Source organism: Manacus vitellinus, unplaced genomic scaffold (assembly GCF_001715985.3).
Source record: "Manacus vitellinus isolate BGI_N305 unplaced genomic scaffold, ASM171598v3 scaffold_25_pilon, whole genome shotgun sequence".
Classification (NCBI taxonomy): domain Eukaryota; kingdom Metazoa; phylum Chordata; class Aves; order Passeriformes; family Pipridae; genus Manacus; species Manacus vitellinus.
In genome coordinates, this window is record NW_021939882.1 from 5,120,670 (window position 1) to 5,146,168 (window position 25,499).

General features: G+C 44.8%; 4 protein-coding genes across 5 annotated transcripts; 3 read left to right on the forward strand and 1 right to left on the reverse strand.

Annotated features, from left to right (window-relative positions):
* The first annotated feature begins 2,752 nt into the window (after positions 1 to 2,752).
* On the forward strand, positions 2,753 to 6,154 carry FABP6 (fatty acid binding protein 6). Its single transcript, XM_018073541.2, has 4 exons — positions 2,753 to 2,859; positions 4,134 to 4,309; positions 4,900 to 4,989; positions 6,079 to 6,154. The coding sequence occupies exons 1-4, from the start codon at positions 2,793 to 2,795 to the stop codon at positions 6,130 to 6,132; spliced, it is 387 nt and encodes a 128-aa protein (XP_017929030.1). The 5' UTR covers positions 2,753 to 2,792; the 3' UTR covers positions 6,133 to 6,154.
* A 1,224-nt stretch (positions 6,155 to 7,378) lies between these two features.
* On the reverse strand, positions 7,379 to 12,795 carry C1QTNF2 (C1q and TNF related 2). 2 transcript variants are annotated; one of them, XM_018073537.1, is made up of 4 exons: positions 12,537 to 12,794; positions 9,585 to 9,833; positions 8,241 to 8,339; positions 7,379 to 8,117 (listed from the first exon to the last, which is right to left on the reverse strand). In XM_018073537.1, the coding sequence occupies exons 2-4, from the start codon at positions 9,823 to 9,825 to the stop codon at positions 7,726 to 7,728; spliced, it is 732 nt and encodes a 243-aa protein (XP_017929026.1). In that variant the 5' UTR covers positions 9,826 to 9,833; positions 12,537 to 12,794; the 3' UTR covers positions 7,379 to 7,725. The 2 variants fall into 2 exon arrangements, with proteins under 2 accessions (XP_017929026.1, XP_008926313.2); XM_008928065.3 differs by having other exon boundaries at positions 7,379 to 8,339; positions 12,537 to 12,795.
* Positions 12,796 to 17,558: 4,763 nt separating this feature from the next.
* On the forward strand, positions 17,559 to 20,046 carry GDF9 (growth differentiation factor 9). The gene is made up of 2 exons (XM_008928053.2): positions 17,559 to 17,988; positions 19,094 to 20,046. Exons 1-2 carry the CDS (start codon positions 17,559 to 17,561, stop codon positions 20,044 to 20,046), a joined length of 1,383 nt encoding a protein of 460 aa, XP_008926301.2.
* Positions 20,047 to 23,140: 3,094 nt separating this feature from the next.
* Positions 23,141 to 24,136, forward strand: LOC103761615 (cytochrome b-c1 complex subunit 8). Its single transcript, XM_018073530.2, has 2 exons — positions 23,141 to 23,362; positions 23,923 to 24,136. Exons 1-2 carry the CDS (start codon positions 23,209 to 23,211, stop codon positions 24,015 to 24,017), a joined length of 249 nt encoding a protein of 82 aa, XP_017929019.1. The 5' UTR covers positions 23,141 to 23,208; the 3' UTR covers positions 24,018 to 24,136.
* The last annotated feature ends 1,363 nt before the right edge of the window (positions 24,137 to 25,499 follow it).

The window sequence follows — 25,499 nt, forward strand, 5'->3', positions numbered from 1 at the left end:
TCCTGTCCCTGCACAGGACACCCCAACAATCCCACCATGTTCCTGAGAGCCTTGTCCAAACAATCCTTGAGCTCTGTCAGCTTTGAGGCCGTGCCCACCGCCCTGGGGAGCCTGTTCAGTGCCCAACAACCCTCTGGGGGAAAAACCTTTTCCTGATATGCAACCTAACCCTGCCCTGACACAGCTCCAGCCATTCCCTGGGGTCCTGTCACTGGTCTCAGAGAGCTGCCCCTCATGAGGAAGCTGCACATCCCCATCAGGTCTGACCTGTCTCCTCTCCTCTTCTCCAGGATGAACAAGTGTGGGACATGTTCCCTGCCCCACAGGCACTGGCAGGTGCCCACCAGATGGACCAGGATGCTATGGAATAAGGAGTTTTGGTTTGCCCTACACAAGGCACCCCTGGGAATGAAATGGATGGGTAGTCCCAGTGTTCTGAAGACAATGGCCCGTTTCTGAAAGCTCTTTTCAGCTTTTACACCTGAAGCTTTTTATTCCTTTGCCTTTCTCTATTACTCACCTTGTTCCAGGGAAATATCCTTATTTTTTCACTGGACTCAATTACAGCTGTTAATTCAGTAGGATTTGAACTGAGTTCTGTAAAGCAGAAGTAGGACATAACCAGGGTTGTTTGCAGCATGCATGCAGGCTCTACACTGTAGTAGCTGGAATGGGTTTAATGTACATACTGTATTTAAAATGCCTGTGTAACTAGATAATTCTGTTTTAATTCTTTTCAAGTGGTAATTCTGGAGTTCTCTGCACAGGTTAGCTCAATGCCCAGCCCACCTGCTGTACAGGTGTGTAAAAGCCACATCACATGCTCACAGCTCTGAAGAGGCAAGAAAATTAGGAATACTGTAAATACAATGTGGAAGATCATTAAATGGATACTGGTTTTAGTTGCAACTGAAGAGACAGAACTGTGAGTAATCTGATCAATTGTGCAACTGACTGTAACTTTAGTACAGTCAGAGGGACTCAATTTCATTTATTCTTGGAGTAAACATTGTCCTGACTCAGTATTTGTAGACTGCTTAATGACACTTTTCAATCTGCAATATTAAAAAATGAAAATAGGAAAAATAGGCTGCCCAGTTTTTGAAGTAATTCTGGTAGGAGATGTGCAATGACAAGATTTCAGGTTTGAGATTTGAATAGGAAAACATTTCCTGCTTCAGGAAAATTTTTGCAGTTTCTAAACTTATTCACTACTTAATTCCATTTCATTTTGTAGCAAAAAAAGCAGGAATGAAAATACAGATTTATTTCAGAATGAGTGTGAAGAAACATGGGTGCAAATTCACAATGCACATTAAAAATGCCCCTGAACAGACAGGAAGAGGTGATGGCATCATTACCAAACCCTGCTGTAGACTGATGCTGACCCTGGGCAGCCTGGCAGAGCAGCACATTCATTAACACTTTCCCTTTATGGTTTGGATGGATGTTTGTAACCTGCTCTGGAACTCCCATGCACAGCGCAGTGTACAGCTCCTTGGAGGTGAATAAACTCATACTCAGTGTGTGGCAAGAGCAACCCACCCAGTCAAATAGTGATTCATTGATAATTTCCTGTACTCCAGACGTGCACAGTGGCTCTGTGCCCACCACGCTCCCACAGCTCTCCGTGTCGTAGAGTTGTGTAGATGTCAGCACTTTTATATCACAGCACAAACAGTTTGTCCATAACATCTGATCTTTATAGGGAGAGAATATAAAAGCTCAAGTACTGCTCATGTAATCTGATTATCTCTTTCCTTTTACACGGAACTGGCTCATTTTCCTTATCCAGTCTGATCTATCTCCCAAGGTCCATGTGGTGTAACCACCTCAGTGGCATTGTCCCCCGGGAAGTTTTATGTGAACAGAAGACTTTATGACTTGAGTTCATGGACCTTCTTCCCAGGGTTGTGCAGGTCCCTTTGGAACACTCAGAGTCCAGTGCAAGAGGGTTTTGGTGCTCACCTGAGGACAATCTCCTCAGTCACCCTCTCTCCAGCTGGGGCTGGACACTGGGGAGCTTTGGTGAGCTTTTGGTATACACAGGGGGAGCTCAGGAATCTTAACTAGGGACTTGTTCAGCCAGTTGTGCTGAGCTACTGGAAAGTCCCATTAGAAGTTCCCTTCTTGCTGGATTCAGGCTCTTCACTCATCAGTCAGTGTGTTAGTCTTGAAATTGTCTTATTTTTCCCCTGTAAGAATAAGTTTAGAAACTGCAAAAATTTTCCTGAGGCAGGAAATGTTTTCCTGTTCAAATCTCAAACCCAGAATCTTGTCATTGCCCATATCCTACCAGAATTACTTTGAAAATTGGGCAGCTTGTTTCTCATTTTCATATTTCAATTATATAGAGTATGCTTCCAAACAGAAAAAGGCTTTGATCCCAGGACACTGCTTTGAAGCCATTTTCTCCCTGTTTCATTAAAACTTATTTTACCTTTATTCCATCCTGAACACAAAACCAGTGGAATCTTGAAAGTAAAATCGTATCACTTTGTTTAAATATGCACTAAAATGAAAACTGAGCTTTTGGCCTTGATTTCTGCTGATCTCCAGATTATTCTCCAGGATGTTTCATTGCATGATAACCTTGATTTTCATACAAGTCAATGGCATTGATGCCAGTGACTCACATGGGTCATAAAAGTATATCTCCAAGGGGTGTGGGCACAGGTGGGCTGAGCAGCTTGAGCTGGTTTATAAAACCCAGGGCCTCAGCTCATCTGCACTGATCCATTCCGGTCATTCCAGCTGCTATTTCGCTCTCCCAGCCACTTCCCAAGGGAAACATGGCATTTGCAGGCAAATACGAGTTCGAAGGCGATGAGAACTATGATGAATTTGTGAAGAAGATTGGTAAGTCTGGCTTGGGGTGTCAGGTACAGGTCTTATATTAGTTGAAGTATCTTTTTTTTTTTTTTTTTAAGAAGGGGGTTTTTAACTGAAATTATTAGAAGGATGGGGCACATCTCCTATGAGGAAAGGCTGAGAGAATTGGGATTATTCAGCCTGGAAAAGAGAAGCTTCAGGGTGAACTAATTGTGGCCTTCAAGTACCTGAAGGGAACTGACAAGAAAGGTGGAGAGAGACTATTTCCAAAGGTCTGGAGAGACAGGACAAGGGGGAACGGCTTCAAGCTGACAGAGGGCAGGGTTAGCTTGGATATTGGGAAGAAATTCTCCCCTGTGAGGGTGGTGAGGCCCTGGCACAGGTTGCCCAGAGAAGCTGTGGCTGCCCCACCGGAAGTGTCCAAGCCAGCGTTGCTTTGGGAGCAACCTTGTCTAGTGGAAGATGTCCCATGCCCATGGCAGGGGGTGGAACTGGGTGATCTTTAAGATCTCTTCCATCCCAAACCATTCCACGACTATGATTCATGTCCTGAGATCAGCTGGCTCTAAGCCTGCTCTTCCACAAGGAAAGCTCTTCCACAAGGAGATGCAGTTTTTGTTGTCAGTTGCAGGAAATAGTCCTGTTCCACAGAAGGAATATTCCTTTTCAGTGGCAGCAGAATGAAGGGCCAAGATGTTTGAAATATGATGATTGTGAAGGTCACTTTTCCTGTCTCTAATATTCATTGGTGGGGGTATAAATTCAGTATGACTATACCTGTCAGAATCTTACATGGGAACAGGTCTTGGTGCTTTTAGAGCCTGTCCCAGAGGTTACTCTGAAAAAGTTCTTTGGGACACTGTGAGCTGTGCAAACAAGCTCAGTGCTTCTGTTCATTTATTTAAAGAGCAATAGCAAACATAAAAATAGGTATGTGCAGCTAATTAGCAAAGGTATAAAGTTCACACATATTAAATTCCATCTTCATGTGTAGGTTAAGTAGAAGGGATTATTTATATGTACCTTTTATCTATACATTTATCCTGTGTATTTTTTCTCAGGGAAAAGAATGCAAGGTTACTATTTTAAAAAATGCATTGATGTCCCAGTATCTTCCTTTATACCAATTTCAACTCAGAGCTTTGATATTGTAAAAAAAAACAACAAAGAAAAAGAATTCAACAGCAAATCAGATGCTCAGACATCAGTGTCTGAGAACAAACACACCTCTACCATGCTTCAGTTCAAGTTCAGCTGGTAGGCTATTAGGTTTGATAAACTGGATGCTTTTATTGATTAAGGTCTTCCCAGTGACAAGATTGAATTGGGAAGGAATTGCAAAATAGTGACTGAGGTGGTGCAGAATGGAAATGACTTCACCTGGACACAGCGTTTCCCAGGAGGCCACACCACAACCAACACATTCACAGTTGGCAAGGAAGCAGACATGGAGACCTTTGGTGGTAAAAAGTTCAAGGTAAATTCATTTGGCTTTTAAGTCCTACAGCCTCGGTTGTTTTTGAATTTAGGGTGAAAAGCAAATCTGTCTCAGGACTAGTGGAAGGTGTCCCTGTCCATGGTAGGGGGTGGAACGAGATGGGCTTTAAGGTCCCTTCCAACCCAAACCATTCTGGGATTCCCTGATTTTGTGATCACCCATCCACACTCATTTCTGGGCTGTTTGCTGGGAGGTTATTGCTATCTGAGATTGCCACTTCAGAATTAACTCCTATCATCCTGCCTTTTACTTCGCTGTCAAAGCACCACATAAATCCCTGAGGATGGAATGAGAAGCACAGCCTGTAGTTCAATCGTTTTCAGAGCTATTAATGAATAGTGTGTAGATTTGCAGGTATTGTTAGAGAAACATTTTTCTACTTAAATTGTGAACATTTAAGAATGAAAGCACAAGGATTTCAGTCCTGTTCATGAGGCTGAACGTGCAACACACAACTTCTACCTTTTTAAAAGTAAAAACTTTCAGCATCAGGGGTACAGATGTTTACAGAGTATCTGATAATAGAAATTCCTGCAATCCCAGGAACATTAACCCTTTCTCTATTACAGGCAACTGTTAAAATTGAAGATGGAAAGCTGGTAGCTGAGTTTCCCAACTACCGTCACACTGCAGAGATCAGTGGAGGAAAACTGGTAGAGGTGAGTGCTCAAATATCCAGGATAGTTTATAAAAAGCAAAAACCTCAACAGCACCAGGCCTAAAATTTTAAGCTTAGAAAAAATCTTAAGAACGTAAAGCAAAACTATTAAATAACTTTCTCCTTCTCTCTAGATAACCTTCTACAATTTTGTCCAGGTTTAATCCAAAAATTAAATGAACAAACTTTTCATCTTATATTTTTTATCAACTTGAAATGTAGATCTTGCATCTAAGGCACAGTTTTATAGCTGGAAGAGTGGAATGTTCAGACTGAAATATTCCCAAGCCACCATGACTTTGATTGTATTCACTGTGCCTATGCCTCAAGAATAGAAAATAGAACATACAAAACTATGCACCTTCATATTTCTGTGAAGTTATTGACTTTGCTTCATTCTTAGAAAACTATCTACCTGCAACTCCTCACAGAATTTCTGTAGAACCCTATTTTCTTAGTCTTATCAAAGGAAAAAACAAACCCACAAACAAAACAACAAAGAGGTTGGATTTCAAGTATTATCTTATTTTGGAAACAAAATGGCAATGCAGCTTTGGAAGATTACTGAAACCCCAATACTAATAGTAAAGCTTGTTAGACAGATTGGATTGCCAAATATCATGATTTCTGATTCTCGTGAATTATCCTGAATGGACTTGTGTCTGTGCCAGTTACAAATGTCTGAGTGTGCTTTCAACAGGGGTGAGTCATTCTGGGAAACAGGAAAGGACACTCACCCTCCCCAAGAGTGATTGTGTTGGTCATTTACTGCTTTTGGAGAACAATTATCTGACTTGTCTAAAACCCTGACAGCTTGGAGTTGTGAAGCCACATCCAACCCAGGAGACACTGAAGTTACCCCTAAGCCCCTGTCTAGAAGTTGTGCCTTTTGTATAAGGATATTTTTGCACTGTGTATCTCAGACCTGACAAGGATGTTCAGCTTATTTTCTAGATATGTCTCCTACCCAAGGGTAAATGATGTGTCAGTAAAGAGCAGGCTCTGAGCCTGTCCCCAGGACTGCTCACCTGTCACACTGCAACTCTAATTACACTGTTCAACTTAACTTTTGATTCGTTCTTTGTTCCAGATTTCTACTTCCTCTGGTGTAGTCTACAAAAGAACCAGCAAAAAGATTGCATAAGCCAGCAAAGCCTGTCTCTTCTAGTGCACTGAAAATCAACAATAAAATCAATATAATAAAGTGGTGATTGTCTTTCTTTCTGTGCATTACAAGCATGAAGAATTTTCAGTGATGTTATCCTCATGTTAACACTCACTCATTCCTAAATATCTGACAATTACTCAGAAAATCAGAACACAAAAATTAGAAGATGCAGCAAAGCACTTAATGATGTTGTCCAGGTATTTCAAGATATGATACAGCCTTGGCATATTCCAGTATTTCCCACCTACCACCTACTTAACAGAAGCTCTATTCAGCTTCTGCCTAGAGAATGGGACAATCCTCTGTGTGACCTGTACGTCAAAATGCAAGACTTGATGAAAATATTTTGCCTCACTGCTGTTTGGAGGGCAGAAGTTTAGGGGCTTAAAAGCAAGAGAAAATCAATTTTCACTCATCAGAAGACAAGTTTCATAGTGCCAGCATGGTTTTCTCATTCTATCGGTATCTGCTCTTGACCCAAACTCTAAGAAGACATTTAAGGTTTCACTCACAGACTCCTGTGGGAAGACTTGGAGCTGTATTTTCTCATTGCAATCCTGGTGTTTACCCGGGGTGCCTGTTTCTGGAGGGAAGGTTCGTGTTTCAGCACTTGAGTGTCTTTTGTGAGGCTCATCCTAACCTGTAGCTCAGAGGCCCAGGATGTTTGTTTAAGCCCAGCCAAGCCCCTCACAGCTGCTCGATCGCTCCCCCACCAGTGGGATCAGGGAGGTAATTGAAAGGGTAAAAGTGAGAAAACTTGTGGGTTGAGATAGAAACAGTTTAACAAGTAAAGCAAAAGCCATGCACACAAGCAAAGCAAACCAAAGAATGAATTCAGCCCTTCCCACGCAGGTGTTCAGCCATCACCAGGAAAGCTGGATTCCATCACACATAACACAAATCACCCCAAACATCTCCCTTTTCCTCCTTCTTCCCTCCACTTTATACACTGAGTATGATCTCATATGGTCTGGAATATCCCTTTGGTCAGCTGGGATCACCTGTCCCGGGTGTGTCCCCTCCCAACATCCCATTCACACCCAGTCCCCTCCGGAGCATGGCCTTATGAGGGGCAGGAAAGGCCTTGGCTCTGTGTAAGCTCAGCAATAACAAAAACATCATCACTGTGTTCATCCCAAACCCAAACCACAGCCCCATTCCAGCCACGGGGAAGAAAACTAACACTACCTCTGCCCAAACCAGCAGACTTGCACAGTCCAGCTTAGGCTTTGGTTTTGTTGGTTTCCATGCTTTATTGTAATAAATGTAATAATCAAAGTATTCTGCACCAGTATTTGAGTTACATGTCAAAGGCATGTTGGAATAATCATGGAAAACATAACGGATGGCTTTGAGATGGAGAGATTCATCATGAGGCTGCTTAAAGAAGTCCTGGTGCCCTGTGGACTTGATGACATCAAGTAAATATCTAAATAGCCAATACAGGCTGTTAGAGCCAAAGTTGTGGCATTCTCTGGTAATCCCAGACATGTCCATGTACAGGCCACACTTTGCTGGATTGAGGCCTCACCATATTTACTACTTTTTACCCCAGACCATTTTCTCATCCTATATTTCATTGAGATAATCTTGATCGGGATATATCAGGAATCCAGTAAACAAGCTGTCTGTCCAGTAGGGATCATAAAAGAGCCCGTTCTGTTCTGAGTAAAAGATTTGCAGCCATACCTCATCCTCCTGCTTCAGAGAAAGGATGGTTGATCCAGAGGCAACATCGTGGTTCCCAGTGTTGGCATCAAAAGTCTTGATCCGGTACTGCCCGTTGTGGACCAAGCCAATGGCCAAGTGTTTGTTGGCCAAAGTGATGTCATAGGTGAAGTAGTAAATACCTGGGATGCTGCATACGAATTTCCCACTGGAAGCATTGTAATGTCCTCCCTCATTCATCAGGATCCTGTCAAATTTGATGGGCAGCCTTTCCCTTGGGTAGCTCTTGGAGACTGCCACAGAGAAGGCAGATTTGGCTTTGTTGGCATTACAGGTGCAGGGTCCCGGCATCCCAGCCTCGCCCTTGTTCCCTTTGGGTCCCTTCTTTCCTGGTGCCCCGTTTTTCCCAGGATTACCCTTTAAACCCTTGGGCCCTCGTGGGCCTGCCTTGCCAATAGCTCCTGCTTTCCCCTTCGGTCCTGGCTTGCCAGGGTTTCCTGTTCTGCCTTGTGGACCTAGAAGAAAAATAACCTCAGTTTTTCAGTGAAAGAGTTGACATGGCAGGTGGAAATGCATTATATCATTGCAGTAGAGTAATTCTTTAAGGAGGAAAACCTTGCTGGTGTGAGAGTCCTGATGAAATACTACCTGGAGCTGGACATCTGCCTGGACTGACTATCCAGGGTTGTTGGTGTGATAACAGTGGAACTCAGGAGCAGAACAGTCTGCCCCTTTAAGGACCAAAAGGCTGGTTCTATTATCTGTCTCTCTTGAGAAAAAGGAGGAACTAAAGAAGAAGCTTTAAATATTTGGGGTTTACAGGAGTGAAGCAGGTTTGTGAAGCTTTTGGAACCTCACTTTGAGCAGGTAGAGTATTTTTAATCATGTGTCTTTTTTTTTTCTTTTCTTTTTTTTTGCATTTAGCATGAAAGTGTTAAAAAAAAAATTAAAAATAAATCTAGGTGTAGTAAAAGACCAGCCCAGCCCAGCTGGGGGATGAACCAGCAAACACTCAGGGCCAGGACTGGCTTGAGATGTGAAATGGGAAGTGAGTTGGGCTGTCACAGTGATTCTGATGTAGTAGTATCTGATATAAGCAGATTCATGAGGATTTATGCACTGTCTCTTAACCTGCTGTAGCAAGACTGGATTTAAGTGCAGCTGTGGTTGGAAATCTGTTTTCCAGATTCCCGGTTTTGGGGGTGGGAGAAGGGAGTAAGACGCATGTTGGGCTCGCTGGTGTTGGCTGAGGCAGGAGTGCACTCTAGTGTGGCAACAGGAAATCACTGGCTCTCCACCACAGCTGATCTCAGCACCTCCTGACTCCAAGGCTGGATCCAAAGGGCAGCCCCACCTCAGGATTAAAGAAGGGCTGTTGTTTGCTTTGATTTAGGTCCAGCACTGCCAGAGCAGGGCTTGTCCCCTGGTGCTATGGGCAGTAAGTACTTCATTTTTTCAACTGGCTCTGTTTTGCCTGAGAGCAGGAGTCAGAGACCAGCACTTTATCAGAACAGAGCAAACCTCACTTTGTAACAAAGTGAAGCCAATAGGAATTGCACACAGTGGGACATGATGTGTGTCTGGAACCCGTCTGACAAGTGGGACAAGTTGGAGAGGGGAGAGTGGAAATTTCTGGAAGAGTTTCCTCTGAGATGTTGCCTGTCCTTGGGCTCAGATTTGGGTGACAGGTTGCTGTGAACTGGGCTGTTGCACCATGACCTTTACATGGTCCCTTGCTCTGCTGAGCACTTTCCCCTTACCTTCATCGCCGTGCTCGCCTTTATCCCCGTCCTTGCCATCCTTGCCATCTTTTCCTGGGAAGCCCATCCTGCCAACTGTCCCTGGAGTGCCGGGCACGCCGGGGGGGCCGGGAGGCCCAGGGGGTCCTGGCAGGCTGCAGGCCAGCTGGGGACCTTCCTGCAGCTCTCTCTTGGCAAAGCCCCCGAGGATGTGGTTTGCCACACAGGGCACAGTCCAGAGGAGGAGCACAGCAGAGATCATGGCACAGCCTGTGAGGAGGAGACGGGATGTGGTGGCAGCATGTGGGGTATGGCACCAGTGGGATGGGTGAGAGACTTGCATGAAATTGGGAGGGAACTGAGCTTTTTTTGGCAGGATGGGGGAGCTGTTTGCTTTGTGACATGTGTGACATGAATTCAAGGATTGGCTCATGGAGTTTTCTAGGCCAGACAAAATTTTTTTCAAGCTTACTCTTCTCTAAGTCTGTATCTGTGGCCACTGCTCATTTTGTTCTGCTACCTGGGCCTCTTTTCCCCAAAAACACAAGGAGCAGTGGCAGAGGGGTGCAGAAATCAGCTGCCTGGGATGAGGGGAGTGGAGGAAGGGGTTTGGTATGGCTGTGCCCAGTATGACCTGCCCTGCAGTTGTGTCACTGGGGTTTCTTCCCAAGCACAAACCCATTGTGTGATGCAGGGCAGGATTCAGGAGACAGGCTGGGGAGGCTTTGGCCAGTCCTTACTGCCATTTGCCTGTCAGAACAAGCTAAGCCTCATAGTTAACATCCCGTTCCCCATTGCAGCTTGGCTGATCAGGAGGCTTTAGCAACTCCCCAGTAGTCTTATGTTTAACTCCTGCACTGGAAAGAAGATGTTTAAAGTACTGGATAAATTCCATGTTGGCATTAGTGTTCTCATCCTGGTATTGGCTTCTGAGGGGGTGGAAATGCATATTTAGATGCTCCAAATCCAGCGAGCTGATCCTACATATTTATGCTCAGTGGGAGCCCCCAGTTCTGCAATATTATAGTTAAGAACATGCAGAGGAGTGGGAAATGCAAACCAGATCTCCAGGCTGGCTTTGGCTGCTAAACCATTTTGTTCTTAAGCTCTCTCTTGCTATTCTTATACATAAATTTATTTGCTGCTGGTGAAAGGTGTCAGTTTAACAGACTTGTGAGATGGAAAACACCAACCAGTGTTCATATGGAGAGTTGAACAAAGGCTTCTCAGCTCATGGAAAGGGAAACAAAATGTTAAAATTCCTGTGAAGTGGGGAGATCACAAGGAAAGCTATATCCCTGCTTCCCAAGAACCACCTCTAACAGGGCAGAAGAGAAGCAGGAGTCATCTGGAGGTGGATGACACTAATAAGTTGTGGCAAGAAAAAATGTCACTGTGGAGCATAACCTGGAAAAAAGCTGGGAATGTTTCATGTAGAGAAGAAACGTGTGAGAGGGAGCACAGGGTGGGAGGGCAGCTCCTTCTCTGAAAGTTTCTTATCATAAGTGCTTTTATTACCTTGAGACAACCCAGGTCTTGACCTGATGGGATGAAAAGTGGCAAACAAAATACCCTGAGGCTGCAAGGTCAGTAGTATCAGTACTTGGATAGATGGGGAATATCCAGCTACCTGGAGCCGTGCTCTGGCACAGCTCCTGAGTTGGTGTTAATTAAGGACTCCAGGAGAACGTTTCATCCCATATCACAGCAACGTGTGTGGGATGCAAAGCACAATCACATTCACAAAGAGGATCTATAAATAACCTCTTAAAGAAATCTTTTTGAAAGAGAACAAACCTCATTCTGTTCCACCTTAAAAGGAGAATTGTTCCTCGATGTAGAACATACTATGAGCTCCAAAAGCAAATTGGAAACAGATCAGCATCTTTTCCCTCCACAGTATGGGCAGCTGGCCCGGCAATGGAGGCCATGCAGCATGAGGATTTCTTTTTCTAATGACATTTTAATTAATGTTTTTGTTAATGGGGTTAGAGACCCTTTGGCCATGACCAATGCCTCTTGTGCATAAAAGAGGCATTTCTGTAAGAAAAGATTTTGCCTGTAAGAGTGAGGACCAGTTGTACTTTCTGATGCTTCTGGCTGAAATCCCAGAGGGAAAATCCCTGAGGGTTGCCAGGTGTGGGGTGGTTTGGTGGCACGTGCACTGGCTGGATGGTGATTTTTGGCCAGGGAAGCCACCCTGTGCCATGTGGTGGTGAGAAGAGGAGAGTCTGCAGGAATTGCTGCTCGGAGGGAGGGAGGAAGGAGCAGGATGGTCTGAGTGGGGAGCCAGCAGCCAACAAACACCATGATTTTCTACTCTGTTTGCCTTCAATACTTGAGGCTTTCTCAAACAGAACAACCATCTTTCTGCTTCACAACTTCCTAGTGCACCTCAAGATGCCTTAATTAGTCTTTAAAATAATCAGCCACCACGAGCCCAGTTCTCAGCTCTGGTGGCTGTCCTGCACCATCCCCAGGGTGGAAGCAAAAGAAGCCCATGGGTGTGCAGGGCTAATTTAGGTAAAACAAGGTGTGTCACCAGTGACAGACAGCAGCTGAAATGGGTGGATTTAACCTCTGATATAAACCAGTGAAGCAGTTATACCAACAGGAGCATGATCTGTTCTCTGCTGCTGCGCAAAGCAATGTCAAAGGAGGGTGATGCACCTTCTGTCCTGAACCTGTACTGCCGTCTCAGCTTTAGGCAGCCAGGCAGTCCTGTGGCAAACCTTTCCTAGCTTTGAGCTAAAACCCCCTCACAGAAGCTGCCGAGGTGGGTGCTCTCAGCAAAAGGCTGAGGAGTGTTTCCCTCATGGTATAGTTCTTTAACTGGCAACTGTTGCCTTCAGGGATTTCTGTGCAGGCTTTGGAAACCTGAGTGCTCAGTGACTTAGACCTTTTTTGGGAAGTTTTCAAAGTTAAGGTTAAGAGGAGGGAGAGGGAAAAAAAAGGAAAAGTACATCTACTCACCACGACTAATCTCCTCAGTGAGATCTTGACGGGCGCTGGCAACCAACACCTCAGGCAGATGTTTTGCTGCAAATCCCTTTCACACACAGAGCCCCGGCCCCGTCCTGCTGCAGCAGCGTCCCGAGGGCTGGGCAGGATTGACTTTTGTCCTTCTTTTAATTATTGTTTTACTCCTTTTCGTGCGTATTTTTAGCTTCCTGCAGCAGCTCTCCTTTGGCTCCACGTTGCCAAAGGCATATTTTTATTATTGTGTAATGGATCTGCGCCTCTTCCTCGGTCACGTGGCACAGGAAGAAATTTTTACACACATATGGCTGGAAAGCTCTTGAGGCTGGGGGAGCTTTTCCCTCTCTCTCTCACCCTTGCAGTCTTGTAGGAAAGGCTCAGGAGCTGACTGGAGCATTTCTGACTGATGCTGCCCCTCTCTGATGTAGTTGCTGCCCAGGAAAGCAGGGGATGGATAATGCAGATCCAGCTAGGGAACAACTTTGGCACTTTATCCTGGAGCATTAGCAAGGGAAGAAAATCTTGTCCTAAGGGTGGAAAATCATTTCTAGTTGCTCCAGGTTTGAATTAAAGATAGTCAGGAAGCAGCAGCTTTGCAAATGCAAATTTTGAGAGGAAACTGCTTGTACTTCAGCACTTCTTCAGGTGGATGTGCAAGACTAAACATGACTTTGTCATAGAGATGGCATGGCAGGAACACTTCTGTTTTGAGCAAGGGTTGGGGTTTTGTTTTAAGCTTGCAAAGTTATTACAACCCCCCAGCAACTGCTTCAGGCAAAGCAGGAACACTAGAAGCAGTGGCTGAAGCCTAAGCAGGATGCTCTGGGATGCTGCCAGTGTTGGTATCAACCAGACTGATCTTTTTATTGTGGATTCCTGTTCTGGCCCAGCCAGGATCCTGCACAGGGCCTGGGACAGGCATGTCCTTGATGGCAGGGCTCCAGATCCTGCCCTGCAGCTCTCCAACCAGTGAATAATTTCTGCTCAGTGTAGACTATTAGCTGATTAGGAGCACACTGGAATTGTCATTCCTTACTCTGCCTGAATTCATCCTTCTCAGAGCTGTTATGGTTTATTTTTAAGCTTTCCCCTGTGCTTGCTTTTGGAACATGGTGGGAACGGATATAACGTAAAAATGAAGTATGTGCCCAGTTTGCTTTGTGAGGTGGGACCAGTTCAGATGCTCATGGGAGGAGTGGGAATGTTTGGCTGAGGAAGCACAGGGCTGTTTTTGTGCTGTGCCAATACTCTTGCAGAGCTCCTGCTGAGCCAGTGCCTCAGCTCTCTGACACTCTGTGATGTTCCCTGCCATTGAACAACCTCCAGGAGAGCAAGCCCCCTTCCCAAACCCACACAGTCATCACCTGAAATTTCAGTGGGAAAAGGGTTGTTTTCAGAAAAGCTGCCATAGGTAGGGACAGATCCAGACACTGCTCCAATGGCTGCTTTTCCCTGAGGCAGCTCTGGTGATGAGTCAAATAAGAATCATCACTTTTTGCCTGTTTTGATAAGGTTTGGAGGAATCCAGCTCTTGTGGAGGGCCTCTCCTGCCTGGGTGTGGACCAAAAGGCTCCAGGCACTGCAGGTGCAGAGGTCTTGCCTCAGATTTCTTATGAAATCAGATGAAAACCTCCTGTGAGCTTTACCATGGTGCCAGTCAGATTGGCCTGGGAAGCCACGCTGTTTTACTCAGACACCAATGGCATTGGTAAGAAAAATACCATTATCTTCTGCTTATCCTGCCCCATGACAGCTGTGCTGGGGCACCAGGGCTTTGGGATGGGTGTGAAACAGGCCAGGGATGACATGATTCTTGAACACACAGCAGTCCTGCCAGGAAACTCCAAGTGTGACAGGAAATTCACAGTTATGGGTGATTCTGAGCCCAGATCTGCAGCATGTTGAAGGCAGCAAGAGCCTGACCTAGTTCGTCAGCGTGGGGAGAGGCAGTGCTGGGAAGCTCCTGCCAGGCAGATGGAAAATATGTCTGTGCTGCACAGCCAAGCCAAGCTGCTCTGGGGTCCCAGGCAGCTCTGCTGGAGAACATGCTTGGCAGCACACTGTGTTAAACAAATAAACTGCCCGTGCACAGAGAATCAGAGCAGACCTGAGACTTGTTTCTCAGTGCATTTTGTTTCAGAGAGACATTGCAGGGAAGCACTAGGAGAGATCATGTCCAATCTGTGCTGCTCTTCAGCAGAAGTCTCCCTGCCGTGGGTCTCTCCAGGATCTCAGGGAAGGCTCATTGCTGCAGTACAGGGAGCTGGCTCAGGCTGAGACAGCCCTACTTGCATAGCTCTCAGTGGGGAATGGAGAAGGGGCTGAACAATGCTGAAACCAGCCTTACTCATCAATCCCAAAGTCGAACACCCTGAGAGTGAGGTGAATATGTAGCAGATGGTAAAGCACCTGATAAAGGAACAAAAAAGTGAAAGTACTGACAACTTATCCAAAGCTGCAGAGCAGGTACAGCTGGCCTGGACACATCTGGCTGACAGTCCAGCACTTTATACCATAAAAGCCCAGTCCCAGTTTTTAATAGAGGATCACACCCCTTCTTGGAGTGTACGTGGAGATTCCTCCCTGGAGTGGGGACACCCCTCACTCCTCAAGGCTGAGCCAAAGAGATTTGCCCATGGTCATTGGTCTGGGTCAGTAACATCAATCTCTACTTAATAATGGTTTTTGCTAGCTTAGTATAATTGATTCAATATAATTGCTTCAGCTTCACTTCAAAAATAGTGCACTATACTATATAGTAGTTATAGCTACCTATACTATATAGTAAACAATTCTGATTAAGATCTTTTAGTCTAAACATTATCTTAATAAATCACTTATTTTTATTTAAGTATATATATAGTTTACCATCCTTAATCCTATGTGACAAAGTGGTATAGGGGTTCAATTACACCTGTACAATCCTTTAGGCACAAACCTTAGACCAAGTCCAGAGCTAAGATTGGATCCAGCTGCACCCAGGCTCCTCTCTGAGGGGGAGATTAGGAAGACAGGGTGCCCTTTCTGCACGTCATGGCTCATTGAGGTCTTCCCTAATAAACTTTGTGCCCATTGTGGATGGGCTGCCTAAAAGGTGGGCTGTCCTTCCCCAGGACAGCAGGTCTATGTCCAGCGAGGGAGGATTTTCCCTTGTTTACTTTCTGAGCACTAACACATTTCATTGTTAGGTACTGACCTTGCAGCAACGACTTTGTAACCAAATAATTCAGCAAATGCCAAAACAGCTGCAGTTCACCCAGAGGCTGCAGGCAGCTGAAAATCCAGCCTTCCCATGGCACTGGGCAATAGCAATGGAAATGTGCTCCTCATCAAAGATGAGTGTCAGTGCTTTGGGGATTTTTTGGGAGATACTAATTGGAGGGAAGAAGTGTTTTTTCTACCCAACAGGCCTCCAGTACTAGTGTGGGATGGTGATTTGAGTAGTTTTTATTGCCCTGCCTAAAAGGAGTTTGGAAGTCTGTAATCAGTCTACAGAGAATGATTGCCCCTCTCCAAAAGCCCCCATAAAAATGAGTCAAATCTCTGTTTAAACTTCAAGGATGCCCTTGAGACCATTAGCTCTGCTTCGGATCTGCAGCCCTAACCCATTAAGATAAAAATAAATAGAGCTTATTTTAGGAAGACGGAAGTGGGAACCAACCCAAGCACCAGTGAGCCACCTCCAGCACAGAGCAGATGATGTGTAAAAGTTGGGGGGTTTTCTTCTGTTTCAAGCACCTTTTAATTCAAAGTGAAATTTAGTAACCTTTTTGACTCGCCATAAATGGCACCTGTCCAGGTGTCGAGTAACAGAGTTAAACAAGAAAAGACTTCTGAAAATGCCTTGTATTTCCCAAAAATACAGAAAACTCCAGATCTGCTCTGGAGTCTGTAGCATCAGCAGCAGCAATCCCAGTCCATGGGGACATGAGCAGCACTTGCCAAGGCCAGGAAAGCCAGTGACAAATGTCTGAGAAAATAACTCACATCTAGTGTAGAGCAGGTTACCTGCCCTATTTGCTGCTTGAGGTAACAGCAGCAGGCTCTCCATTTTTCTCAGGTCTTATTCTTCAGGGCTTTCTTTGCTCTCCAGCTCATAAACAAGAGCTTACTGTGCAGGAAAATACCCCAGGAAAGCTGAAAGAGACAATAACAAGTTTGGCAAACTCATTTTTCCACACCAGAACACCAAGGCAAGAGGAAGAACATCCAATATGGGATTCCAGTTTCCTAGTTTTTAAAATAGTTTGCTCCAAATATTTTCTTCCTCCCTTCTGAAAAAAAGGGAAGGGAGAACTGCAATCCTGCCTCCATGTTTCTGAAGAGGAGGGGGGAAAAAAACCCAACAAAACAAACAAAAATCCAAACTAAGTTCTACCTACTCATCTACATTTTTTTCACTGAATCTTCCTAGACATCTACAGTATCTGAAACATATTTGACTATACTATTGTATAACTTCAAATTATACCTAAATTAAGCTAACTATAAGATGTTCTCAAAGCACCAGGTCACTACCTTCAACCTTCTTTGTAAACAAAAAGCACATTCAAGGCTTCACCACAATTTCATATCGAGTGAGCAGCTGGAGAATGGGTCCTTCAGCTCAGAGCAGGTGAAAGCTATTCCACCAGCACATGAGGAGAGGCCAAAGGTCAAGAGGAGGAATATTTAGCTTTATATATTCCTACAAATAAACAAGGATTGATTAAACCAGGCAACACTGAGGCCTCTCTGACTCCCTCTGTAGGCTGGCACTCACTCCCATCCTGTAATTTCCCATGTGAAAAAGGTTAACTCAGAATTAGGGTCTCGTTTATAATAAGCTTTCAGGGGCCAAGGCTCATGCCCAACTTTCAGGAGCCAGCTGCAGATCTTTCTCTTTGCTTTCTAATCAGAAAGAAACCTCCCTCCTATTCCACACCTGCAACATATATAAGGGATCGGGCTCAGGCACTCTTGTTTTTCCTTGGGTATTTTAGGGGAGATATATTTTTGGCTGCAGCTCTAAAGAGCATGGAGAGCACTTGGAGAATTTGTGTTTGTTTCTACTGCTGCCTGCCCTGGCTCTCTGCTGGCACCCAGTGCTCCCCCCACTTCAGGGGCCGTGGGGATTCAGACAAGGCCCCTGCCTTTTTGGAAGCTCCTGAGGGTGCTGCCAGTGAACTCAATCCAGTGCTGCAGCTGCCCCAAGGTGCAAGGCGAGGCTATGCCCCCCTGCCTCCCCTCCTGAAGGTGCTGTCTGATCAGGGCCCCCAGAGCTGGGCTAGTGAGGTCCCCAGGCTGCAGCCAGACTCCAGGGCCCTCCGGTACATGAAGAGGCTCTATAAGATGTCGGCCACCAAGGAGGGGATCCCCAAGGCCCACAAAGGCCACCTCTATAACACTGTCCGACTTTTCACTCCGTGTTTGGAATGCAGGCACCGCCACAGGGACCTGGTGAGAGGTAGGTGTGAAGTGACCTGGGTTGTAAAGGTTAAATGGGGTTTTTCTGTGTGTTCAGCTCTTGCAGTATGATATAAAAATAGCTTTCTTCTTTAGAGCTGTTGCTATTTTAATCCTCAGGGCTGTTCTTTAAACTGTAGGAGTTTTTCATAACCTACTTCTCCTTGAATGGCATTAGGTACAGACTTCACAGTTTGGGAAACACCACACAAATGGTATGTGCAAGACGATACTGGTGTTTTGGGCTGACTCATCTCATCATGAGTCAGAGAAAGCCACAATCAGGTTTAAGTAAAGTAGGAAAAATGGAAAAAATGCCTAGGCATAGCGGGCAGCACACTTCCTTCTACTGCCTGTCTTGGTATTGCTTCTTTTCAAAAAACCCACAGCACTGGAATGAGGCTTGTATCAAACTGCCAGAACCCATTGCCAGAGGATTCCTCTCCATGTCTTGTACATTTGCTAGGGAAGAATCACAACCAAAATCTGTGAATAACCTGAAGGGAAGAGTAGAATTACTTGTAAATCAGGCTCAGGACTGAAACTAGGTTGGCCGGGCATCCTGTAACTTATGGTTTTCTTAAATGAGGGCTGGTGACAAGAACAGCACCCAGAAGTCATTGGCCTTTAATTCTACTTAAGTGACTGCTGATAGGTGATCTGAGTTCTTCTGACTTGAAATTTTCGCTAAAAAGACAGATAACCACAGAAAGAGAGATAAACACAAACATTGTACTCATTGTACTTCTGCACAGGAAACAGCAATTTCAGATGGAGTTTGTGGTTTGTATCATTTGCAGTGCCTTGCTCCTGTTTCTCCATACCAGCACTAAGTAGACAACTGTTGAATTATTCCTGTACTGTTTCTTTTAATGAAAGGAATCATAATAGCTCTTAAAACCATGGGTTTCCTTGGGTCTGTTGAAATTTCTTGACTTTTATGTCCCTGCCCAAAGTAGATATTCCAAGTAATAAATGTAAGGGAGGGCATCTAAATTGGTTTCTTTTGCTGCTAAATCATTTCTACTTATCCACTAGTATAGTATTTATGTTTAGTGGAAAATTAAGACACTCTTAACTCTACAGCATTCTGTTTCCCTTCCCAGGAGATGTTCACTCAGTGGATTTACTCTTCAACCTGGATCGTGTTACTGCTCTGGAGCACTTACTCAAGTCTGTCTTGCTTTATTCCTTTGACATATCTGTTCCCATTTCCTCTTCCATCACTTTCATATGCCATTTATCCATTAAGGAACATGATTCTGCCAGCCAAATTTGTCCCAGCATTTCCCACTCTCTAGCTTTTAGCCTGCACTTTGAAGTTAGAAAACGCAAGTGGGTGGAGATCGACGTGACTTCTTTCCTCCAGCCTCTAATTGCTACGAACAGGAGGAATATCCATATGGCTGTGAACTTCACTTGCCTGATGGGTGACCCACAAAGGAGCACAAAACTGGAAAACCCTGTTAATGTGACACTGGTTCCCCCTTCCCTTCTTCTGTATCTGAATGACACCAGTGAACAAGCTTATCACGGGTGGAACTCACTTAGGCACGGGAGGAAGAGCCCAGTGAGGGCCAGGCAAAGGAACAGCCCACCTGTGGATCCTATGGGTGACAAAGGAAAAGGGAATTCCCAGGGCAGAAGGGCCTCTCGACAGCGAAGGAATGAGAATCTGAAAGCAGCACCAGCAACTTCACCTAATAACTTGAGTGAATATTTCAAACAGTTTGTGTTCCCTCAAAATGAATGTGAGCTTCACAACTTCCGCCTCAGCTTTAGCCAGCTAAAATGGGACAAATGGATCATCGCCCCGCACAGGTACAGCCCCCAGTACTGCCAGGGGGACTGTCCCCGGGCCGTGGGGCACAAGTACGGGTCTCCCGTGCACACCATGGTGCAGAACCTCATCTATGAGAAGCTGGACCCCTCTGTCCCCAAGCCCTCCTGTGTCCCAGCCGAGTACAGCCCGCTCAGCGTCCTCACCATCGAGCCTGATGGCTCCATTGTCTACAAGGAGTACGAGGACATGATTGCCACCAAGTGCACCTGTCGGTAGTGCTGTGCTCTGCTTTCACTCCAGCTTTGGGTATTTCTGCGTTCTCAAAGTATCTGTAGCTATAATCCACTGAAGAACGTTGGTGTAACCTGATTGGGATTTAGCACAGAGTTAGCAGAAGGTGTTTACACCACACACTTATTTTTGTCGTCACTCAGCCTTTCTAGAATGTGCAATTAAATGTAAATAGTATCTTTTTATTGGAATAATTATGCATTTAAAATGTGGAAAAGGTTTCAACTATTAAATGTATATTTTAAACTGCTTTCTTGTAGATTTAAAAGAAGAAATAAATGCCTGTCACCCATCCCTTGACACCCAGTGCCTTCTAGTCTGCCTCTCTACAGAAATCTTGTGTGTGTCATCTCCAACATATGTCTAGGAAGAGAAGAAACTCTTTAATGTTAAAATTACTTCCTAAGTTTTATATTCTTTTTCCCTACCACATTCCAGCTCTTCCAAGCAAGAAGACATAAATTTTCCACACAGTTCTGTAGAGTTACCAAGTGGTTTCTTGCTTTTCTTTTGTTGCACTGTTTAGGCTTTCTCAACAAAAAGGAGGGCAAGAGTTTAAGGACAGCTGTGGGGTGACTTGTGAACACTTAAATCACTGAACTATATCAGTAAGAACTGGCACCAGCTGACAGGTGAGCTGCTAAAACCAGGAAGGCTTCATCTCGTTCAAGAACAAGAAACAGCTGTTCATGGGGTGAGGGCACAGGATTGTTCAGGAGGAACCACAGCACCACTGGCTTCTCAGCTATGAAGAAATGTTTAAAAAGCTTAAAAACACCCTGAAGGCTTCTAAAAGCCCTAAATGAGTTTCTGTAAATGCCGTTCAATTGGTTTAGTGTTCTGAAATGTGGGGCCACAATCTCATTTCCTCTTGCAATGAAACTGTAGGTAACAGTGCCTTGATTCTAGATGCTTTCACATCAAATTTTTGCTGTGATTGTTTTATTTTCTCCTCCTAGGCTTCTTCTAGTTTTAAGAATTGCATCAAAAAAGCTGGTTTCATGCAGGGAACCCAAGCTAGGAGATATTTAGTTGGGGTTCACACACAAGCACCCCCAGCTTTAGTTTGGTGGTGGTTTTGTTTGTTTGTTGGGTTTGGGGTGGTGGTGTTTTTTTTTTTTTTTAAGGCTGCGGAGCAGAACTGTCCTGTAAAATTTTTTCAGAACAGCCTTTAAATTTGGCTTGCTAAAACACTGATACGTAAATGCTATAATTTTCTCTGCTAAGCCATCCAAACAGCCCCTAGCCTTAGATCCTGAGCTGTGCAATTCCAGAGGTCTGGGAATTCAGCCTGACAAGGAAGGAATGTCCCTGAAGGGGACAGTGTGTGGTGTTACATTGCTGTGATGGTTCACCGGGTTGCTGTGATCTGATCGATGTCGGAGTGCTGGAGTGCTCTGGGGAGGTGCAACAGGCATAAATCTGCTGCAAAAGTGAGGTTCCTGCTGCAGGTTTCAGCCTGCAACTGCTGAAATCAAAGTTGGGTTAAATACCAAAAGCTCAAAGCAAATATCTTGATGTCACACAAAAGACATCCTGGCCCCAAACAGCACTGTGGGTGGTTGGGTGAATTCAGGTTGTGTCACTCCCCCTGATCCCTTCAAACTCTGGGAATTCAGCTTTGCCGGCCTGCCAGGGTGGTAAATAAATTGAGTTATTTCCTCACACCAATGGAAAAGGCTATTTCAGATGGAGAAACCCTGGATTTGAGTTAGTGATAGGCAGCTGTAGAAAATTAGGACCTCAGCAACAGGGTAAAGGTCAAGGTCTACTCCCTAGAGAGGATTTAGGGAGATGCAGCACTTCTAGGTTTCAGGGATACACATGCTGATAATTCCACTGTCTAATATATTCCAATAATTCCATTACTGTGGAAATGTTTAACGTATTCTAATAATAAACATGTATAATATATTCTAATAAATCTAATATCTTCCAATAATGTTGAAGATGTCTAACATATTCTGTGATATATATTCTAACCATTTTAAAATATTCTAATATTAGTTTAAATAATGTTAAATATGTCTAATAGTCTAATAATTCTAATATATTCTAATAATAAATTAGTGATGTGGAAGATGTTTAATATATTCTAATAATTCTTCCAATAATGTGTAGGATGACTAATATATCGTAATAATCCTAATATGTTATAATAATCACTCTAATAATGTTGAATATATGTATTATATTCTAATAATAATTTCAATATTATGGAAGATGTCTAATATATTTTAATAATTCTAATAATATCTATAATTATGATGTCTAATATACTCTATTAGTAATTCAAATATTAAAGATATCTAATATCTAATAATTAGAATATCTAATAATTCTAATAATTAGTCCACTAATGTGGAAGCTAATATGTTCTTATAATTCTAATATATCCTAGTAATAATTTCAGTAAGGTTGATATCCAATCTATTCTATTAATAATTCTAATAATAATATTAAATAAGTCTAATATAGTCTAATAATTCTAATACATTCGATTGATAATTCCAATAGTGTTGAAGATGTCTCATATAGTTTAATAGTAATTTCAGTGATGTAGAATATGTCTCATATATTCTAATAATAATTCCAATAGCGTTTATGATGTTCATTGCGGGGTGCGTGTGTATGGGGGACGACTATTTAACCTTTAAAAGCCTTTTCTGCCCCAAACTATTCCATGATTTTACGATGTTAAGCCTCAAACCCTCTCGCTGTAGCACTAGACCACCACAACCCCCACACAAAAGTGGCTTTTTCTCCGACATTTACTTAATTTTGGTACTTTGGCGAATTTTCACGCCCTGAGGCGCCGCCGCTCCCCCACTCCCCTCACAGCGCGGGTGCCGCGTTTGACCCCCTCCCTCAGGGCAGGACCCGTTCGTTACACACAGAATTTACTGCAAGCATCGCTTATTACACGCGTAATTCATTGCAAGCACCTCTTATCACAAACATACTTTGTTACAAATATCAGTTATCACAAATATAGCGCGCAACCCGCGGTTGCACAGCGGCGCCAGGGGGCGGCGCAGCGCTGAGGGAGCGCCATGGCCCCTGCCCGCCCCGGAAGGCGAAGCGGCGCCGAGGCCGTTCCGGGTCGGGCGGCGGCCATTGCCTGGTGACCGAGGTGACACTGCGGCCATGGGGAAGCACTTCGGGAACCTGGCCCGGGTGCGACATGTCATCACCTACAGCCTCTCGCCCTTCGAGCAGCGCGCCATCCCCAACATCTTCTCGCATGGCCTCCCCAACGTGATGCGCCGCTTCTCCTCCCAGGTGTTGAAGGTGGTGCCCCGTGAGTACAGCGGGGGATTCCCCCCCTTTTTGTGCCCCCTCGGCGGCGTAAATTTGGGGAGGGGGGATGTGGGGCTGGCGGGGAAGATGGCGGGTTTGTGGGACGCTGTGTTTTGTCGCAGGAGGTCTGTGCAGTGCGCAGTGCAGTGTCCCCTCACTGCGGTGACCCCGTATTGTGACTATCCCCTTATTCCAGTGTCCCCTTACTGCAATGTCCCTATATGGCGAATATCCCTTTATTCCAATGGTCCCATATAGCAGTGTCCCGTTACAGAAGTGTCCCCTCGTTGCATCGAATGTCTCCTTATTGTGAATGCCCCCCTATTGCAGTGTCCTCTCATTCCTGTGTCCCCTCGTTGCAGTCTCCCCAATACTGCAGTGTCCTGTTATTGCACTGACCCCTCCTTTTAGTGTCCCCTTATTTCAGTGTCCTCTCATTGCAGTGTCCCTATATTGAAAGCGTCTTCTTATTCCAGTGTCCCTTTACTGTGATTGCCCCGTTATAGCAGTGTCCCCTCATTCCCATGTCCTCTGATTGTGCCTGCCCTCTCTCCCTCCCAGCCTTTGCAGTCGGATACCTCATTTATTCCTGGGGGACGGAGGAGTTTGAGCGGCTGAAGAGGAAGAACCCGGCTGACTATGAGCACGACCAGTGACCACATGGCCCCAGAGCTCCTTCCCGCACTGTTACGGACCTGCTGTGCTTGTTCCCATGGCCAAAAGGGATTAACAGGGAGATAAGTCTTGTCTAATAAATTGTAACTTTGCCCCATGACTTTGTGTGAAATCTCTGTCTTAAGCTGTTTAAGGTGAGGAGCATCAAATCCCTTGTCTGGTTCTCTCTGTACAGGCAGATAATCAGGCTTAAGTTCCATGTGCTCGGATGTTTTTATTGTACAGCACTTCCAGCTTTTGTGATTCCCGTTTCTTTGAAATATTCCTCAATATAAAGTGCAGCAAGGGCTGTTTTGAAATGACAGTTCCTTGTTCTGTTTATTTTCCCATCACTGGCTGGTATTTTTCCTCCAGCCTTGAGATCTGTGAAAAACAAACATTGCCTGATTTGGCATTGATTAAAGCTGAATGAGCTAGACAGTGGCTCGGGATTGGGGATGGACCCTGACCTCTCTCTTCACTGGAGCCCTGGCCAGAAGATGAGAGGGAACAGGAACAAGCTGCACCAGGAGAGGTTTCATCTCCATGTAACAAAGGGATTTTTTCCAGTGAGAACAATCAGTCCCTGGAACACCCTGCCCAGGATGAGGGGGAGGCCCAGGGAAAGATTTCAGGAGGTGACTGGCTGGGGTGCCAGGTAACCTCATATGGGCTCCTTTCCCACAAAATGCTGGACTAGCTGATCTTTCAAGGTCCCTTCCAACCTGGGCTGTTCTATGATCCTGTGATTCTAATTACCTAGTTATATTAATGTTAATTGGGTGATTAACTACACTCTGATATCTGATCGTTGTTAATGGGCTGCATTAGAACCTTCTTGAGCACTACAGGGAGAAACATAACTGATAAATGCCTGAAGATGATTAAAAATCAGCTGCAAGTAATGAAGTCACTTAAATAGGTGACAAATTCACCCCGTGGCTCTGAGGATAGAAACAAGCTCCACTGTTTGAAGTCCAGAACACTTGGCTGGTTCCTTTGTCGGAATTTTTTCCTTCCAGTGTTCCGCTGACTGCCTCAAGCACCCGCCCTACACAGAGCAACACAGAGCAACACGTTGGTCTCCCTGCTGTGCTATTCCTGTACCTGTACTGGGAGTTTATCTTATCTGCAGGGCAGCAGTGACGTTTACCTGGGTGAGTTTCTCCACGTGCTCAGGGCTGGGAGACAAAGATGCTCAGGCTCTCACTTCAGGAAGCTGGGGGGCAAGCAGTTTTAAGAGGTCAGTGCTTGAGTATTTTGGGGCTCATAACATATACTTAAAAAGCACGAGACTAAGCTCAGTCTCTTATTTATCTTCCGAGCACAGCCTGAGGTTGGCATAAACTGCAGGAAAAGCAGTTGGCCAGTGCTGCAAGTGTTGGCAAAAATATTCTGTGCTTAAATGTACCTGCATTTTGGTTCACTGGTATTTTCTAGGCTGCTTAAGCAAGCAGGGAGCAACACCTGGCTGTGAGAGCTGG

Bases quoted from the DNA above. Each gene is read 5' to 3' on its own strand.
- GDF9 (XM_008928053.2), top strand. From the start codon at position 17,559: ATGGAGAGCACTTGGAGAATTTGTGTTTGTTTCTACTGCTGCCTGCCC. The intron at 17,989-19,093 runs GTAGGTGTGAAG...TTCCCTTCCCAG, and splicing joins CCACAGGGACCTGGTGAGAG to GAGATGTTCACTCAGTGGAT.
- LOC103761615 (XM_018073530.2), top strand. From the start codon at position 23,209: ATGGGGAAGCACTTCGGGAACCTGGCCCGGGTGCGACATGTCATCACC. The intron at 23,363-23,922 runs GTGAGTACAGCG...TCTCCCTCCCAG, and splicing joins GGTGTTGAAGGTGGTGCCCC to CCTTTGCAGTCGGATACCTC.
- FABP6 (XM_018073541.2), top strand. From the start codon at position 2,793: ATGGCATTTGCAGGCAAATACGAGTTCGAAGGCGATGAGAACTATGAT. The intron at 4,310-4,899 runs GTAAATTCATTT...TCTCTATTACAG, and splicing joins TTGGTGGTAAAAAGTTCAAG to GCAACTGTTAAAATTGAAGA. The intron at 4,990-6,078 runs GTGAGTGCTCAA...TCTTTGTTCCAG, and splicing joins GTGGAGGAAAACTGGTAGAG to ATTTCTACTTCCTCTGGTGT.
- C1QTNF2 (XM_008928065.3), bottom strand. From the start codon at position 9,825: ATGATCTCTGCTGTGCTCCTCCTCTGGACTGTGCCCTGTGTGGCAAAC. The intron at 8,340-9,584 runs GTAAGGGGAAAG...TTTTTCTTCTAG, and splicing joins AGGCGAGCACGGCGATGAAG to GTCCACAAGGCAGAACAGGA.